At 36.4% G+C, this 20,289-nt stretch overlaps 1 protein-coding gene across 2 annotated transcripts in view; it reads right to left on the bottom strand.

The window, feature by feature from the left end:
- Positions 1-3,796: 3,796 nt before the first annotated feature.
- GTF3C3 (general transcription factor IIIC subunit 3) overlaps positions 3,797-20,289 on the bottom strand; it is a 47,353-nt gene continuing 30,860 nt past the window's right edge. For both annotated transcript variants that reach the window (XM_025894253.2, XM_073880886.1), the window contains 8 exons: positions 18,582-18,784; positions 18,150-18,251; positions 16,746-16,881; positions 14,408-14,645; positions 13,609-13,799; positions 11,496-11,620; positions 8,214-8,366; positions 3,797-5,221 (listed from right to left, as the gene is read on the bottom strand). In XM_025894253.2, the coding sequence (XP_025750038.1) occupies positions 5,099-5,221; positions 8,214-8,366; positions 11,496-11,620; positions 13,609-13,799; positions 14,408-14,645; positions 16,746-16,881; positions 18,150-18,251; positions 18,582-18,784 (1,271 nt within the window). In that variant the 3' untranslated portion in view covers positions 3,797-5,098. The remainder of the gene's footprint in view (positions 5,222-8,213; positions 8,367-11,495; positions 11,621-13,608; positions 13,800-14,407; positions 14,646-16,745; positions 16,882-18,149; positions 18,252-18,581; positions 18,785-20,289) is intronic.

The following is a 20,289-nucleotide window of genomic DNA, read 5'->3' as shown; positions in this document are numbered from 1 at the left end:
TGTTTCTTGACTTTCCTCCCTTCATGTTTGAACTCCTTTTGCTGAACATAAACACCTGACTTTCTTTCCTAAAATGTCAAGCGGTCCTGCTAATTCTAATTCTAAGGTTGCTTACTTTGAGCCTGCAACAGGGTAAATGTCGGGTACGAACTTCAGGTATCGTTAGAAACTTTTAGCATGAAGAGGTTACCCTGATATCTTCCAGACACTTTTTTTTGGTCAAGGGAGAAAAATGGGCAATGAGAAACACACCTTGGGGCTCCAGCTGTCCTTTCCATGCTGACAGCATGCAAAGGGACAGAGTTTTGGATGTGATTGCCAAAACATAGAGGATACTGACGTTTTTCTATCCAAATAAAAAATTTAAGCTTTTTGGAGGAAAATGTTAAAAGCTGGCATAACTGTATTAAGACAATGAAATGATGAAGTGTACTTCTGAGTTTATAGAAATATACTGCCATCTACAGCATATTAAAAAAAATCATTGCAGGGGGCGCTGGCTGGCTCAGTTGATAGAGCATGAAACTCTTGATCTTGGGGTTGTGTTGGAGCCCCACATTGGGCATAGAGCCTACTTAAAAAAAATAAAAACTGTAAAAATCATTGCAGACGTTTTGTTCCTCCTACTGGAATTATAACCAAGCAATCAAGCACCTTGAAATTTATAAGCTCTGGTAACTGCCACAAAGAACTTCTCATTTAGGCTGTTTTGTAGCCTTTGATTTCCTCATCTGAAATTTCTTCATGTCTTAAATTTTCCATTTTTTTCTTTCTAAACTTCAATTTTCCCAACCTTTCCATTGGATTAATTTCAGCAGTTACACTTTTGATGTCATGAAGCTCTTAATTTTTGAATATTTCTTTTTATATATGCCTCTTTCCATGTAGACAATATTTTCTCATCTGGGGATATCAATTACAATTTTTTTTATTTCTCTATTTCCTGCATTATTTCTGTTTTGAGTTCCCCCTCTCCCCCACCTGTTTGCTCATCAGAATCTCTGTCACTAATGAGGCTTTCCTCAAATGCTTACTGCTCCCGAGCTGTTCGCCCCCTTGAATGGCAAGGTGCCACACGCTGACTGGGGCTCGGTGGGGTGGGACGGGTTTGCCCATTGGCAGGCTCCCCTGGGCCAGGACCAAGTTGTTCCCCTGGAGACCTCCAGCTATCAGTCTCTATAGGTCTCTTCTCTTGGGCCGGGTTTTCCTCAGAAAGGAACCCTCTAATCCCCTGCTTGGAGGATATAACTTGGCTGCTCATGTTCTGGGAGTTAAATAGGAGGCCAAGATCACTGTTCAGTGTGCAGACTTTCACTTAATCCTCTGCTTTCAACCTAACACTCCACCTTCAGCTCCGCCTGGTATTCCTGAATCCAGAGATCCTGGTAAGGCCGCTCCAGATGACCCACCGGTGTTCTGGAGGGGAGGGGGTGAAGTGGTAACGCGCTCTAGATGAAGAGGGTAACTAGGAGGGTCTCGCTGCTTCTTAGCAGACTTTCATCGGCTCCACCTGACCTGCCCGTAGATACCCATTGTCTCTCATGCAGGAGCCTCTCAGGCTCGCATCAGCTTGCTTCTGGCTGCCTCCCATACCACCTGTGTGCACTTAGCTTTCATTCTTCTCTGGTTTACTAAGTTACTTGCTAATTGCCCATTTGCTTTTTAGCTTCTAAAATTATTTTGTCATCTGCCTGTCATCTCTGCTTTGTTTTGGGTTTCTGGCAGTTTTTTGGTCTTGAAACCTCTGTGGTGTCTCTGTAAACAGGGATGTGGTTAGTTGACTGCCTTCAGCTGTTAGCAGCCTTAAGCTGTGCCTCAGCTTCTGAGCAAGTCTGGAACTAAGGACTGAGCTATGTCCGCGCCATCATGGGACTCCTGCCAGGCAGTCTTCGCTCCACTGCTCCACAGCAGATCAACCAGCCACATTTCTCCATTTAATCCACAGGCATACCATGTAGGCTTCCGCAAGTACTCTGAAATCCAGATACACCAGAACTGTAGTAGTCCTCTGGGCTATCAAGTCCCCTTCCAAGGAAAAGGAGTAGGTCTAAGGAATATCACTTCTAAGTGCACACAAGTAGAATCATGTCAGGAACATCATACTCAAGTGGTTTCCAGAATCCACCTTTTTCCCACTTCAAATACTCAGTTCATTTGATCATTTTCTTCTTTAGAATGCCTCAAAAATTGTAATTTGCAGTTTCATAACAGCAATTGGATTTGGGACTTTGGACCCGGAGATCAAACATTTATAGTTCTCCCTTACCACAGCCTCAGGATTTAACTCCTTCTTTTCCAAGCTTTTCTACCTTGTTCCGTTTAAGTATTCTGCTTCTTAATAGTGTTAACTACCATTGTGCATGAAATTGGACAACTCTATGGTCTTACTGTCAACTTTACACCAACAGACAGTAGGCACATTCCTACTGTTCTTGCTCTGAAGTTTTTAAAAGCCTCTTTATTGTGGATTAGACTTGACAATACTTAAAACTCCAGGACATTGTCCTTGTTTGCTCTCTGCCCTTCCTTCTTGTGAAAATAGCTAGAAAGCATGAAAGCTAAATGAAAACAAAAATGGAATGACAGTGTATCAGGACTATTTTTGGTGCAAATAACAGAAAAACTACAGCTAGTATAAATTTTACAGTGGAATTATAGAATTGGATATATCTTATACAAAGAACCCAAGGGTAAAAACACAGCTTTAGAAAGGACGGGAATGGAAACTAGAAAATCTCTAGGAACCCACGGGGTTTCCTCTCCATCTCAGTTCTGCTTAACGCATAGGTTCTACTTTTCTTGCTCAACAGAAGGGTTAACTGCTAGTTGGCCCACAGGGAAAGCAGAAATTGTCCTCATGTTCCAACCCTACAGAAAAACTCCATCTCAATTCTAAAATTCCCAGGGAAGGAGCGAGGAAACTCCTGATTGGCCCAGCTTGGCTTAGGAGACTCTCAGCTGAATCAACAGGAACCAGTAGAAAAAAAATCTTACTGTATAAAGTGGCTATCAGGATCCCATGGCTGCAGGGAGGATGGTAGGTAAGAAAGTGAGCATCAGCTTTTTAAAAGATACCTCCAAAGATGTTTACTACAGGTTTTTAATAGGCTGAACGCCTAGAGGACAGAAAAAATAACAGCCATTCTCATTTTTCTTTCTAAAATAAACTTATGCTCAATTGCTATGTTGTTGTTACTCTGAATTGGAATAAGTATATTCCTGTATATAAGACCTACCTTGCAGGTGATTCTCTGAGAGGAGCAGAGATAATGTATCTAGAGTATCCAGCACTGTACTTGGCATACAGTAGCATAGTAAACACTCAGCAAATGGTAGCTATGATTTTAAATGCTAAACAAATTCATGCAATGTCAACATTTTTTCTTAAAAGACTGCTGGAGAGATTTATTGTTTCCTATAAAGCTGTTCAGCACTTCAACTGGAGTCATAGTCCAGTGAGTTTTTTTTTTTTTTTAAAGGTTTTATTTATATGAGATAGCAAGAGAGAGAGAGCACTAGCAGGAGGAAGAGGGGAGAAGCAGGCTCCCCGCTGAACAGGAAGCCTGATGTGGGGCTCAATCCCAGGACCCTGGGATCATGACCTGAGCCGAAGGCAGACGCCCAACCGACTGAGCCACCCAGGCGCCCCAATAGCCCAGTGAGTTTAACTCAAAAGAAAAACTCAGAACATAAAATACTCAATTCCATAGGATTCAAAGATATAAATCTAACTTAAACACTATCAGTTAGCTTTATCATTACCTGCAAATGGCATGAAATAAAATATATAAGCATGTGAAACAATTAACTTTAATTATAAAAATAGAATTTAAATTATATACACATTTAAATAAACACATGCAGACTGCATGATACATTTACTTATTACATATGAATTTTGCTTTTCAACTACAAAGTTATGTATACAGGATAAAGAGCAGTTAAGAATTCCTAAAAAGCCCTCATTGTATTTCTTTGATCCTAAGTCTCTTACTTGTTTCCCTCCCACAATTAGACTGGGTCTTATAATCCACACGCACACTTATTACAGCATTTTTCCCCTAAAAAGAAACTCTCGAAAGCTGTTGTAAACCAATAGTATATCTTACAAGTATTATCTTAGATTCAAGAACATACCATATTTAATAAAAAAATTTTAATCTACTTTTTGTAGTTTATTACAGCAATACTTTACTCCATACATATAATTCCCTAGTCTTCCTACATTCCTATTGATCTTGAAATGCAAACTAGGTCACATTATTGAATGTGGTCCTCTCTTTTCTATTTTTTTGTCAGAAAGCCACCAACATTGGTAATGCATTTTTTTTATCTGCCTCAGAACAGGATGTTTTGAATTATGCCAGCCTCCCAGGTCTCAATCTGTACAACGAAGATACATGCAGGTGAAAAGTAAAAGATTAACTCAATTAGGTGTCTTCCTACCACATAACCATTTCAAATAATTTTCTTAGGAGCCAAGCGAATTACATAATTGTGTTGCTATGAGAAAGCGTCCCAATTGGTTTGGTCTTTCCTTTCTATATAGTTGTGAAACTGCCTGTGCAATAGCAACAAAGCACAAATAAGTGGATGACTCAACATGATATTGTAGGTAGAAAATGCAGAAACATCTCTTTCAAATTAATATATACTCAAGTTGTGTATTTAAAGAACCGTATTGAAAAAAAAAAAAAGAACTGTATTGAGAGGTCACTTCTGCCCTACTACTGTATTTCAAGCACCCATCACAGGGCCTGGTACACAGGTGTTTAGTACTGAATGCACAGATGAATAAATGGTATGAGTAAAAAAATAGCATATTTAACCCCAAGCTGGCTTAAAGGCTAACATTCTCCATTTCACCTTCGGGGACAATTTTACTAAAAAATACTAAAAGAAAATGACAGAAGAATATACAAATTCTTATAGGAATGATAATTTTGCATATCAAAAGATTATCATATACTAAAAATTAAATACACAGATAATTCTGAAATTGTCATTTCCGGTTTGGGGTTAATACTAAGTAAGCCCTTAGACAGAAAATACTGGTCCACACACAGAGCACCAATGCTTCTTTCTCAGTTGAGGTACTTTATATACAGCAATAGGTATACAAAAGCTTTTGAGCCATTCCAATATTCCCACTGCTCTGATAAATGAGAGACAAGTTGTAGGCAATATCTCTTCGCAAGTCTAACTGGTCAACTTCTATACCCTAGGAGGAAAAATACATGAATGAGTTTTATATTTCAAACTGACAACCAGGACAATTTTATGGCAAATAATAGTTTCATAAGTATAAGTATTCAAATATTAAAATTCATGATACTAAAAAAAAGTATAAAACTAGGCATATACCTTGGATCTAAATTTTATTAGGTAATGCTGATTCAGTTAATCACTGTAATAACTATATCATTAAATAATTTAAAATGTCTAACCAATAAGTTAAAGAAAAAAGTCTCACCCAGAAGCAATAGCAGAATAAACTCCAGATGAAGAATTTAAGATTAAGAAAATGAAACCATAAAAGAAAAAAATCATAGTTGAATAATATAATCTTGGGTAGGAAAGGCCCTTCCAAGTATAATAGCAAAAATAGAAACTATAAAGGAAAAGGTCAATAGATACGATTTCATTAGAAAAATGTAAAACTTATGCATCTAAAAAAGAAAAATTATACCACAAATGACCAGATGGGAAAAAAATACCTATACTATATAGCAGAAAGGCGTAAGAAGACATACACCAATTTAATAATAATATTACCCCAGGGGTGTTATTACAGCCTTTTCCTACTTAAATAGCAAAGTAATGAACTCAATAGAGTAGGTTAGATCTATGTTTCTAAATCTTCCCCAGTAAAAAATTTTGGAGTCAACTATAAAAATATCTGCAACAATGAAAAATGATACCTATAAAGCTTAAGGAGCAATACCTAGAGGTATTTTTTTTTTAAAGATTTTATTTATTTGACAGAGAGAGACACAGTGAGAGAGGGAACACAAGCAGGGGAGTGGGAGAGGGAGAAGCAGGCTTCCCGCCAAGCAGGGAGCCCCATGTGGGGCTTGATCCCAGGACCCTCGGACCATGACTCAAGCCGAAGGCAGATGCTTAACGACTGAGCCACCCAAGCACCCCAATACCTAAAGGTATTTATGAAATAAAGAATGCAAAAGTGTATATATTTCATCAGCCTAACTGTAAAAGTACGTATTCATTTGTTTAATGACCAACATTGAACAAGAGTAATACAAAACAGTTGTGAGGGCATATAAGAATTATGAGTGCAACTTAAAAAAATTAACAATGAAAACAATATTTTTCTCCAGAAATTTAAAATGAGACTTTATTTTTTAATTTTTTATTATATTATGTTAGTCACCATACAGTGCTCCTTGCAATACATGCCCTCCTTAATACCCATCACCGGGCTAGCCCATCCCCCCACCCCCCTCCCCTCTGAAACACTCAGTTTGTTTCCTGGAGTCCATAGTCTCTCATGGTTCATCTCCCCCTCTGATTTCCCCTTCATTTTTCCCTTTCTTCTCCTAATTGCCGGGAATGGCCAGCATCCCCACGGCATTCCAGCGGCAGAGTGGTCACACAGGCCTCAGCATTCCAAAGGCCTACACCCTTCTCCAAAACCTTCCCTCGCCTCCAGCAGGCTCTGTTACATTTTAGCAAGCCAGGTATTATGGCTGATTTCATGCTTTACATTAACCCCAACACCTAATGTCCTCCATGCTCTTCCTTATGTTCCACAGATAAGTGAAACCATATGATAATTGACTTTCTCTGCTGGACTTATTTCACTTAGCATAATCCCCTCCAGTTCCATCCATGTTGATGTAAATGGTGGGTATCCATCCTTTCTGATGGCTGAGTAATATTCCATTGTATATATGGATCACATCTGCTTTATCCATTCATCTGTTGAAGGGCATCTCGGCTCCTTCCAGTTTGGCTATTGTGGACATTACTGCTATGAACATTGGGGTGCATATGGACCTTCTTTTCACTACATCTGTGTCTTTGGGGTAAATACCCAGGAGTGCAATTGCTGGGTCATAGGGTAGCTCTATTTTTAACTTTTTGAGGAATCTCCATACTATTTTCCAAAGTGGCTGCACCAACTTACATTCCCACCAACAGTGTAAGAGGGTTCCCCTTTCTCCACATCGTCTCCAACATTTGTTGTTTCCTACCTTGTTAATTTTTGCCATTCTAACTGGTGTAAGGTGGTATCTCAATGTGGTTTTGATTTGAATTTCCCTGATGGCTAATGATGTTGAACATTTTTTCATGTCTCTGTTAGCCAAGAATGAGACTTTAAACATAGATTATCATAGTACTAGCAACACTTTACCCTGTATTACATTATCTTAAACAAAACTACATTTATACTGGTCTTTCATCTTTTTAAAGAAATACGTTCATTACACTTGAACTTGAAAATGAACAATGGCTATATTACTCAATACTCAGGCTTTGTGTCTACCAGCTCATTCCTGTAAACCAGGGGGGCTACCTTAAGGTAACTGAAATGTTCATAACCGGGCGCCTGGGTGGCTCAGTCGGTTAAGCGACTGCTTTCGGCTCAGGTCATGATCCTGGAGTCCCGGGATCAAGTCCCGCATCAGGCTCTCTGCTCAGCAAGGAGCCTGCTTCTCCCTCTAACCCTCCCCCCTCTCATGTACTCTCTCTCATTCTCACTCTCTCAAAATAAATAAATCTTTAAAAAAAAAAAATGGTCATAACCATAAGTTGTGTATGTCCACATGGTTGCTGATCAGGTCACAAGGCCAGAATGACAAAGATCTACTTGTTGCTGAACACAATTACATAAATGCATTCAATAAAGAAAAAATACATTCTAATACATAATTTATTTCACTGTCTGGGCTACAACATGAGCTAACTGCACTTATCTATAGATGAAATGAAGTGACTCATCAGTTTTTAAAGTAAATCATACAGGGACGCCTGGGTGGCTCAGTTGGTTAAGCACCGACTCTTGATTTTGGCTCAGGTCATTGATCTCAGGGTTATGAGATCAAGCTTCACATCAGACTCTGTGCTCAGCATGAAGTCTGCTTGAGATTCTCTCCCTCCCTCTCCCTTTGTCCCTATCCCTGCTCGCGAGCTCTCTCTAATAAATAAATAAAATCTTTTTTTAAAAAAAGCAAAAGTAAATCATACAATACCTCTACCACAAGTGGAGGGAGTTCCAGGGCCTTCTGATAATAGTGGATTGCAAGATGAATCAGCCCCAGTTGGTGAAGGCCACGGCCCAAATTGTAGAATGACTCCTGGCAAGGTCCACGTATACTGAGGTATCGATTAAGAAAGGAAAATCCCTACCAAAAAGATAAACAATTCAGTATTATAATCATTTGACAAGTATGTATTTGAACCAATATATGTGCCAGGTATATCCTGTACAAAATACAATTTAAAAAAGAGACAGTCCCATCCTAAAAGAACATGTGTCTGTAGTGTAGTGCCATATCACAGTGTAGTCAAGAGCTCTTCTGAAGATATAAAAGATTTTTTTTAAGCTAAGGACAAAAATATTCACAGAAAACAAAGCCAAATGTCACAACTGTCAAAGATCCATAATCTATAAGAACACAGGATTTTTTTTTTGAAGGTTCCAAGTTGGCTTTTGTGACGTTAGAGGCCAATAAACTTTTTGATTCAAGATGTCTAAAACCCTGAGCAAAATATAAAATCTGAGCCCTTACAATAATTTTAGAAAGGTTTCTTCTCAGGGAGAAGATGCTTTCTGGGTAAATGGTTATCTCTCAGGACCTTAATACCTTCTTAACCCAAAAAACTTTTTTTTTTCCCCAAAAGCTTCTGACTCAAAGACTTTACGGAAAAACTGGTTATTTCAGAGCACAGCTATAATAATGCAGGCTCCATGTGTGTCACGGTGTCCAAAAGCAACTTGCTTCTTTACCTCCTCCTGTATCAATTTCCCCCTTCAATGCAGCTTCAAGTTACCAGCCACAGAAAGTTACATACTGCAGAGATGCAAGTGTCCTATGTTAAGTAATTAAATAAATATATTATCTGTGACTAGAGAATATAAAATGCAACTATTCCCTGGGTGATCTGCTTTCTAATAAATGGTCACAAATTTTTCTTCATAAATAAATAAATAATAAAAATTAATGAATTCTTTAGAATTAAAGCATTTTAGGGATAAAAATAATTATGTTCACTAAACAAATCATATTTTCTGCATAATAAAAGAACCTACATAGGAATATGACCTCTATTCCACTGAAAATTATGGTTCTCTATTAAGTAAAGCAGACAAACTATCAGTCTCAGAGAAATACCAAATTTTAAAATGACAAAGTGCAAAAATCTGAGGAAGAATAGTAAGTAAACCCAGATGAACTATTGCAATCCAAAGAAACTTGCAAGTCACTTTATCTCTTAGGTACTACGAATCATCAAATATAAAAACTACAAAAATATCACAAAAAATTTTTAATGAAATAGAAACAAGAGTTCTTTTTACATTAAGTATGTTACATTTCAAACATTTTTATCACATTATTCACTAAAGGGCCCAAGTATACACTGCCTATAAAATACTAAATACAGATAGAAGAAATCATAAAGGATTTTACTTTCATGATATAATATAAAGGTAGGAAAGACAATAAAACATATGAAATTAGTTTGCTTTTAAGTACTCCAAAGGGAAACAAACTGGTCATGTAGTATGAAGAAACAGATTCATGAGAAATTAAAACAATTTAAGAATCATGGTATTTATAATAAAACTTGTTTTTAGAAACTTTAATGGAAAATGTTTCACACACACAAAAGTACAGAGATTAGGACAACAAACTTCCATATACCCATCTCCTGCTGTTTGATCTCTATCTCAACCAATTAAAATCTGCTGTTTACTCTAAAAGTGATTTGAAATTTAGCTTCTAAATTACTTTGAAGTATATAAATTTTTTCCTTACCAGGCCAAAAAACTACGTATTTTAACTATTTAATAATGAGTCAGTCCATAAAAATTTCCTGTCAGTATTTACCAGAACGTAAGTTTCATGAAGGCAAGGAATTCTGCCTGTATACTCCGTGCTATATGCCCAGTTCCCAGCATAGTGCGTGTTCATTACGTATTTGTTTAATTTATAATAAGCAATCCTATATTACTTAATATAGCAAAAGTATCCATTAAGAGAGGAAAAAAAGCACAGAGCAAGAAGTAGATAAATTTCACAAATAAATACCCAAGAAAAGGAAAATTTGGTTTTTTTACTTTTTATTATGAAAATTTTCAAATATACAAAAGTAAAGAGAACATTATAATGAACCCCAATACCCAGCTTTAACAATTATCATCATTTGAATTTAGGCTTTCTTTTAACCATTTTACTTTAAAAAACAAAACAAAAAATCTTTTACTCAATCCTCCTACTCCATTCAAGCCAACATTTTCTTTCCTTCCATAACTACTTAAAAAAACATGTCTTTAAAATGCATCAAATCAAACATATCAACATAAAAACAACACAAAAGTTTTAAAGATACAGCGGTGAACAAAAGAGACTCCCTGATCTCTTGGAATTTATACTTTTTTTTTTTTGAGAGAGAGAGAGAACGTGCACTTCGTCATGGGGGTGGGGCCGGGAAGGGCAGAGGGAGAGAGAGAAACCTAAGCAGGCTCTAGTCCACTTGTCCAAGATCATGACCTGAGCTGAAATCAAGAGTCAGATGCTAAACTAACTGAGCCACACAGGAATCCCCGGGGTTTATATTCATATTAGAGAACACAAGCTATATAAAAAAGTAAACAAGAAAATAAAAATGCTAATTTCAAATTGCTATAAGAACCAAGAAAGCTTTGGGGCGTCTGGGTGGCTCAGTCATTAAGCGTCTACCTTTGGCTCGGGTCATAGTCCCAGGGTCCTGGGATCAAGCCCCACATCGGGCTCCCTGCTCAGTGGGGAGCCTGCTTCTCCCTCTCCCACTCCCCCTACTTGTGCTCTCTCTCTCTCTCTCGCTGTGTCTCTCTCTGTCAAATAAATAAAATCTTTAAAAAAATAAAACCAAATTGCTCTCTTTAAAAGAGCAATTTGTTGGTGATGATATAAGGAAACAGTCACATAGTCACATATTCATACATTATTGTATGTATATATATATTTTTTTAATGGATTTACAATAAATCAATCTTCAGGACCTAGAAGGCTGAAGGCCTCAAGGGCTCTAGAGTATGTGTCTTCTTTCTGTATGATCTGGCTGTGTCCCCTTTCTACATGGCTGCACAAGCCTTAGCCAGGAACACCACTAGATGTTGAGTCCCTGAGTGCTGAACACAGGATAGGTGCTGGGAACTCTCACCATGTATACTAAGCAGGTATTACTTTTGAAGCAGGACAATAAAAGCATTAAGTATATTCATTTTAAAAGAACATAAAACTAAGTAATGAGAAATCCAAATGAATTACCTGCACAGTAAGAGCATGTCTCCTTAATACATACTTCTGAGATGCCATGTGAATAAACGTTAGGCCTATACAGAGGCTATAGAGAGGTTCATGGGGATGGGTGCGAAAGGCTTGCACATATTGTCCTGAAAAAAGAACAGTGATGTCAGATGGTGTGACATAAGCATGGTTCCTTATTTCTTCAAATATATTTTATGGCTAAGCAGTACTGATTTTTAACATATGCAAGGTGTGCTTTCTAAAATATCAACCAGATACACATTAATTTGAATTTTAAATCAATGTACAAAATATAGCAAAATTAGGAGGATTTACCTATAAATGTATCCTGACTACAAAGATTAAATATGAGCAACTAAAAGTAACTTTCTTTTAGGCACAGCTAGACACTTCTATGTAGAATAATATTTCTAAAACAATTTATCAATTGTGATCATAAATCTATTTTATGATCTTAAATCTATTTTAAAAGAAACAAGGGAATGTGTCTTTTGGCAAATTCTTTTGTAAAATTAATTGATCTGTCTTATAAATTCAAATACGATGGATCATGGAGGTGAGAAAAAGAAAAATAGTTTTGTTTTTTAGATTACGGGTGTTGTTTCCCAAGTGTAGCACTATTTTGTTTTTCCTGAGAAAAAGATGTGTTCCTTGTTTCCATGTATTCTATATATGCAATTATTTCATGTCAAACAAAAGCTTAACCATATGAGATAGGGGAATTTAAAAAAATTTTTAAGTAAATTTTTCTTATAAAGGGATGATCTATAATTTATCATGTATAGATAAAAGCTTCCATTCTTTCCAGCTTCTGTATCAGAAGAAACTGCACCACAGAATCTCTTTAGCAGCACAGATGGTAGACTGCCATTTGGACTTTCTATTTTTACCTCTATAAAAGGTCCTAAATTTAAGACAATATAAATCTCTATTTTATATTTCTTAATATTAAACAATTCCAAAAAGCACACACAGTGGAGGACAGTTTCAACATCTGATGTTCAAGGTTACTGGCTGAACAATTATAAAAATACCAGTCATATATGAAGAAACACTGAAAGTATTTAAATAGCCAACATCCCAGTTTATCCAGAAGTGAACCTGGCAACACTAGCTTTTAGGCACCAAGAAACGCATGCTCATTTTAAGTTTAAACATTTAGCCAGATATTTTTCTATGTGTTTGCTTCTGATTCATTATACAGAAAATTTCAAGTGATTAATTTTCCCTGAGTTTAATTAGAATTAGCAAGCCCCATGTAAATCAATCTTGACATAAAGACCTGTCTCCGAGAGGAACAAACTATCAGCAAATCTTAAATCCTTTTTTTGTACAACAAATTAAAATCAGGCGGCAAAGCATCCACAATTAATGAAAATTATTTTAAAAGCAAGCCAGGGCGCCTGGGCACCTCGGTTGGTTAAGCTTCTGGTTCTTGATTTTGGCTCAGGTCATGATCTCAGGGCTGTGAGATAGAGCCCTGTGTTGGGCTCCATGCTGGGTGTGGAGCCTGCTTAAGATTCTCTCTTGCTTTCTCTCTGCCCCTCCCCAGGCTCATGCATGCTCCCTCTCTCAAAGAGAGTCGGGGGCCATGGCTCAGTCGGTTAAGCATCTGCCTTCGACCCTGATCAAGCCCCGCATAGGGTTCCCTGCTCAGCAGGGAGCCTGTCTCTCCCTCTCCCTCTGCCGGCTGCTCCCCGCTTGTGTGCTCTAATAAATAAAAATCTTCAAAATAAAAAAAAAAAAAAATCAAGCCTAAGCAGGGAGAATTGTGGACTTTTAAAATGAATTATAACTTACTCCAGCCTTTTGAAACCAAAGCTTCATAAGGAAAATAAATATTAATTATCATTGTTGCTAACAGCTACTTATTACATGTGCCAAACATTTTAAAAAATACTTTATATTAACTCATTTAATTTTCACAATAATTTATAAGGTAGGTCCAATTATTACCTCCATTTCAGAGATAAAGAAACTGAGGCAGGGAGAGGTAGAATACCTTGTCATGAGGATATTTAAGCTATTTAAACACAGGTAGTTCCGCTCCAGAGGCCTAGCTGTTAACCACCACTCCATCCACACCTGACAAAGTCATGTCCAGGACACTTACCAAGTGCATGCTTAAAACTACCAGATACAAATGCATTGTGTCCATTTAAGACACACAGGGCATGATTATCTGGGTTTTTCAGCATCAGGCGAAGACAGAAGCGATGATGTCGTACTTCTTGGGAGTGCATGGTAACCTGATTGAAAATGTTCCAGAGCTGAGGTTTATTGACATTTTCCATTACCATTACCCTAAAATTGCAGAAAGATGAGGATAAAAAAGGTGAGGATAAAAAATCATGTAAAAAGAAAAACTTCTGATTTCTAAGAATGAAATCCTCAGTGCAGCAACATCTTCCAAGAAAAAGCAGATTGTCCCAGGGTATTTAAGCAGAAACATTTACACAAAGATTTTTCCCAGAAAATGCTGCTTAAGTTAGTATTTCTATATCTTGCTTGTTCTTCTCAACAAACTTTTAAACAACAACAAAAAATCAAATAGTTTAAATTTCACCGTTTCTCCCCGACCCTACAGCTGCAGTACAATGAATAGTGAATAATAGCTAATAATAATGTGTGCCAGACATTGTTAAAAGGCCTTATAATAATTCACTTAACTCTCACAATAATCCTACCAGGTGGTAGTATGATGATATCCATTTTATAAATGGGGAGATTAAGGCACAAAAGGTTGAATATATGAGAGGGGATGCCACTGAGAATCACCAATGAACTGAATTAACGAGTAAGCAACAAGAGAGTTAAAACAAAAACTTATTAATTCTTGAGCATAAGAGACTAAGTCAAAGTGAATACACATACTCTTTCAAAGACTCTAAAATAAGCTATTAGAAAATTACCTGATATAGTTGTATGCCTTTCTGAAATTTTTGTCCAGTATTGCAGCAGAAAGACCAAAGTATTCTAGTTCTTTCCGTTTTTGCTTGTCATCATAAAATGAATAATATTCCAATGAAGAATCCACAAGTAACTCAGCCTCCTGAAATCGGGATAGGTCACACAAGCAGTATATGGCCTTCAACAGAAGGTTCCACCAGTCATCTTTTGTCAAGACACTCGTGAGTACAGCAAATATTGCTAAAATGATGCCAGTGACAGTCAGTTAGGACACTATATTTTCAGAAATAGCAGTATTAGAAAAATTCGTATGATCAATTTTAAGGTTAAATTTAATAATCACAATCCTATGGGCCTGAATTCTTGCCAACACTCTTCTGACAATATGACAAGTGGATAGTTGCTTATTTACACTACTTCAACACCACCCTTTCTGCTCTGCCTAACAATCTGCAATCCCAGGTAATTCTTACTTTGGATTTGTCCTCTACAAAGACCAGCTACCTCATTTGTATCTCTCAGTGCTAGCTAGGATATATGGTCCTCTAGGGAAGAACAAGTGTGTGTTCCATAACTGAGGTCAGATACAGGATTCTACCCATACAAAGCATTCAAATGTTTAACAAAGGACTTGAAATTCATACTTTGAGATTCAGATTGTTCTTGATCTTTTTATAATCTTAATTTTCTTTTCTCTGCCTCAATATTTCCTTCCTTAAAAATCTTGCCTTATTTGTCTGTAAGAAGCCCCCTTTTTATAAATTTATAATTCTTGAGAAATATCGAAAGCCACAAAAATTTTTAGTCTTTGACCCAGAATTCTGAGACTCTATCCTACACAAGTAGTCAAAAATATGGATATAGGGGCGCCTGGGTGGCTCAGTCGGTTAGGCAGGCGTCTGCCTTCGGCTCAGGTCATGATCCCAGTGTCCTAGGATCGGGTCCCACGTCGGGCTCCTTACTCGACAGGGAGCCTGCTGCTCCCTCTCCCTGCCTACCTGTCTGCCTACTTGTGATCTCTCGTTCTCTGTCAAATAAACAAAATCTTAAAAATATATATATATATGGATATATAAGCATGAAGATGCTCACTATAGTATTATCTATAAGAGAAAATTATCAGAAGCAACCATATATCAAAAAATAAGGGAATAATTAAAGTATGGAACTGCTATCCAATGGAATATTACACATTCCTTAATGATAACAGCTATGAAGTGAAGAGAGCAACATGAGAAAACACCTGTGAGAAAATGCTGAGTGAAAAAATCAGAATATAAAGATGCATGTAACATAAAGAGGCCCTATATCCTATCCTGGTACACACCAGTGTAATGTGATCCCCACCATGGGGAAATGAACTAACAAAAAAAACCTTATGAGCCTAAGAAAAACCAACAATGGACCTGAAATGAGAAAATACTGAAAGAAAAAAACCAGGTAGGGTCACATATACAGAAAAATATAACTTAAGGAAATACAGTCCTAAACACATGAAGCAGAGTCTACCTTTGGATGGGCCCAGAATCCATAGACGGTTGAAATGGCAGGGCTCTGAGGCATTTATGGCTAGATTATGAGCAGCTGACCCTCATTCCTCTCCTGACTCTGCTCCCCTGCAAAACCTTGCTTAATGTTAGGTCCTTAAAATGTGCTTATAGAGATTCAGCTCTTCTGAATTCTAAAAACTTATGCCAGGCACACTGCCATGCCTGTAACAATTATTTAATAAATGTCTACTGAATTAATTAACAATGAAATAATTTTCTGCCAGACTGATACCTCCATTTTAGACTCTTTTCATGTTTTCTGAGTAATAATGTCACCCAAACTTACTTGATGCATTACCAGCTAAAAATAGATGCCTTTTAAAATCATATTACCTGAGACTGGGTCAAAGCAATTTAGTTTCAGAGTTTCTATGACTATTGCTACATTTGCTATGACTATTGCTACATTCAAAAATGAATTTAACAGAGAATGAAACATGTCATTGAAGTCACTGGACAAATATAGTAATTTATATTGCCATCTAATCTTCACAAATTTCTTAATATAAGGTATATTTTCTTTTTTAAAAAAAGTCAAAAGTTCTGTTTAGTTTTTTCACAGAAAGATCCAAGCAGATGTTTTCCTTTTAATTTTTTAAAAGTTAATTTACATAACCTTCCTTTCTTTTTTAACATCAAATGAGTTTATTATACTTAAGGGATCTGGATTAGAAAATTTCATTTTATTTGAAAAGGGTATATTTTCAATTAGGTTACTATCAGGTGATACTTCATGAATATTTTTTTAACTCAGCCAAATTTTATGTAATAAAGCAAATGAAAGAATTACCTTTTGCATCACAATTTGCTGTCTCTTGGTCACTATTGTCTGATATTTTGTCTCTTGACACTTTAATAAGGTAGAGATGCCTCTCTCCAGATTTGGAACTAGATATCAAACAAACTTGGGCTCTATTCATTGCTACCTGAATTAAAGATAAAAATTTGAGATTTTTTAGTCATATAATTTCTTTTTAATATTTTATTTCTAAGTAATCTCTACACCCAACGCAGGGCTCAAACTCACAACCCCGAGATCAAGAGTTGCAAACTCTACCAACTAAGCCAGCCATGCGCTCCAGTCATATAACTTTTTAAAGAAAATCTATGGGGGGGTGGGGGCAGTGTGACTGGGTGGCTCAGCAGGTTAAGCCTCTGACTTCTGCTCAGGTCATGATCTTAGAGTCCTGGGATTGAGTCCCAGGACATTGAGCGCTGTGCTCAGTGTGGAGTCGGCTTGTCCCTCTCCCTCTGCTCACACACTCACTCTCTCTGAAACAAATAAAATCTTAAAAAAAAGAAAAAGAAAATCTCTGGGACGGAAGTATTGCAGGTGTGCCTGAACTCTTAGTAGGAAAAAAAAAAAAAAGGCCAAAGCATTGTGTATTTAAACACCTAAAAGAGAATGAATAGACTGTTTTTTTTCTTACCAGAGGAATTTAGATCACACCTTAGTAAGGAAAAAGAAGTTACATAAATTAACTTACACACACACACACACACACACACACACACACACACACACACAAACTACTTACAGTCTAGTGTAAAAACGCGAGATTCAGAAATGATGTCACATGTGGAAAACATTTTTGCAAACGAACAATTTTGGCATATGGTAGTGTCCAGAAGGCCAATACTTGATTATGTTATGGTTCTTGCTTTTCTAGATATGTACTCGCAAAGATTTTGTTGAACTTACTCTACAGTCAAGTTTATACTTTCATGTAGAACTTTAAATTACAGTCGACCCTTGAACAACATAGGTTTGAATTGCAGATTCACTTATACATGAATTTTTTATGGTACAGTACTGTAAATGTATTTTCTCTTCCTTCTAATTAACATTTTTTTTCTCCAGCAAGGAGAATACAGTATATAATACATACAACATACAAAATACATGTTAATCAACTGTTCATGTTATCAGTAAGACTTCCATTCAACAGTAGGCTATCAGTAGTTAAGTTTTTAGGAAGTCAAAAGTTATACATGGATTTCCAACTGCGTTAGGTTTGGTGCCCCTAATTACCATGTTGTTCAAAGGTCAACTGTACATACCATTAACTTCTAAGTCTTCTGTCTGTACCTGACTTTCATTTTTACAACTTTAATAGCTATAATCTATGTTTAAATCAAATTCTAAACATTTAAGAAGTCAACAATGCTAATATACAGAAAGACCATTACCCACCTTTAAAAGCATGGCTAACATGGTAAGTAAGGTGTCCACATAACCACACATTTTGCCTTGAGAAAACAGCAGAGTAGAACGATGAAGCAGTAACTTCAGTTCCTAAATAAATGAGCGCATGATAATGAATGTGACAAGATTCCTTTCTGCAAGTTGTTTTGTTTGCACAGAAAAGTTTTATTTTAGAAATGAAACCTTAAGAACATTTGCTTTATGGAATTTCACAACTTAAGATCCAATATTTTAGATACTGTAATTTATAATGTCTAACAAGAGGCTGAAACTTAAGATTCAAAATCACTTTTCAAAAATGCTGAATTTAATACACTAAAATAAACTTTTTGGATATATGCTGTAGACATCCTTAATGGAGGAAAATGTTCAAAAATACAATCTACCAAGAAAAACTTCCAGTTATGTGACAGAGTCTACCTGCTGTGCAGCATTTGCATCTTGTGCTAAAGTATCCGGATCATACATTGGTTCCAGAGCTTCCAGAGCTTTCTCAGGACGGCCCAGCTGCTGCTGAAGGGTGGAAAGTGAAATTCTTGCATCCAAATGAAGAGGGGCCAGATCAACCACTTTGCCATAGCTTTCCGCAGCACGTTCCATATAGCCTAAGGCCTTTAAACATTCTAGGATGATGTTAAAATAAAGCATAAATATGATCTACAGATTTGTAAGCTTGCCAAGATTATTTTTCCATTTTAAAGAAACATTACAGCAATATAAAAAGAATTATAACAAAAATGAAATGCGTATTTCTAGTACTTTAAAACAACTAACCCTTCTAGTCTCCATCTATTGACTGATCAATCTATCGATTTCTCTAACTAAATCCAAATAGCTACAAGGATATAAACAACATATACATACACTTTGGGGTTCTGCTTTATTCACTTAGCATTAAGCTTTCAACAATTCCCACATCTTCCTTACCATTTTGAATGGTTATAACATTCAACTGATTATTTATTTCACCATACTATGACTGACATTTAGGTTATTTCCAAATTTTTACTCTAATAAATAACACGGTAGTAAACATTTTCATGTATATAAGCCATAGTTTAAAAACTGGCAAACCAATTTAGCCCACAGACGTGTTTTTTAAGCCACAGTGCTGTTAAAAACAATACGCGGTCCACAGTTTTTAAAATTAGGATTTTTATGAACTCCCAAGTTACTGGATTCTTTTGAAAAATGTGGATCTGAGAAACAGCAGCAGCATCCTTTAGAGAGGATTCTCCCGGTTTTCCCCCTACCCTTGAAATTCTTCACTTGCCCAATTCACTCATTTTGCTACTTGCCAGGCTCCTAGGTTTTGTGATCCCCAATATGAACTACCTCCCCTCATCTCACTCAATTATTTCCTCAGGATAAGTTCTCAGAAGGGGGATTATTGGGCTCTATTGCTCAAATTTTATGTCAATTAATCATTAAGTCCCATCAGTTGAACTCTCCACTCTAATAGTGACAACAGTAATCTAGGATTTTTTCATCTCATTCCTTTTTCACTGCAATTCCCTCCTAAAATGGTACTTTTGCCTCCAATTGCTTTCTTAAATCTCAAATTTCTCAACTCTCTGCTGAGTATCATCTTTAGGTTAAACTTTGATAACAGGCAATAAAAACTCCAACTCCCTGCTTATGTCTTTAAAATTCAAATACCATAAATAATGTAAGTTTTTATGATGGTATCACATTTGTATTCATGTTCAGTCATCCAAACAGTAAAGAGTTATCATTAAATGTTTTTTTGCAATTTTGTATCTGTGATATGTCGCAAAATAACCCAAATTGTCAATCAATGCTTCTCTAGTTATAGAGTACTTTCAACCATTATGTAATATTTCAAGAACTATTAGAACTATTCTGCCATCATGCAGTATTTTAGACAAAGACTATTCAAATTTTAACGCATCTTTTATGTGGATTCAATACGAAATCCTACTAGAATATTTTTTGGCTTTCACACATTTAAGAAACTTAGTTGTTTTTCTTAAGCTATTTTTCTACTGTATTTCAGATTATTATAAATTTAGATACAATAAAATGAAATGATACACAAAACCCGATCTTGAGCATATCTGCAGCTCAAAGAACACTGAAAATACATTAACTTTTTTTCTCAAAATAA

The sequence above is a fragment of the Callorhinus ursinus genome, unplaced genomic scaffold (assembly GCF_003265705.2).
Source record: "Callorhinus ursinus isolate GAN/ISIS: 27379988/994484 unplaced genomic scaffold, GSC_fseal_2.0 scaffold2, whole genome shotgun sequence".
Taxonomy (NCBI): Eukaryota; Metazoa; Chordata; class Mammalia; order Carnivora; family Otariidae; genus Callorhinus; species Callorhinus ursinus.
This window is presented reverse-complemented; position numbering and strand designations above follow the sequence as displayed.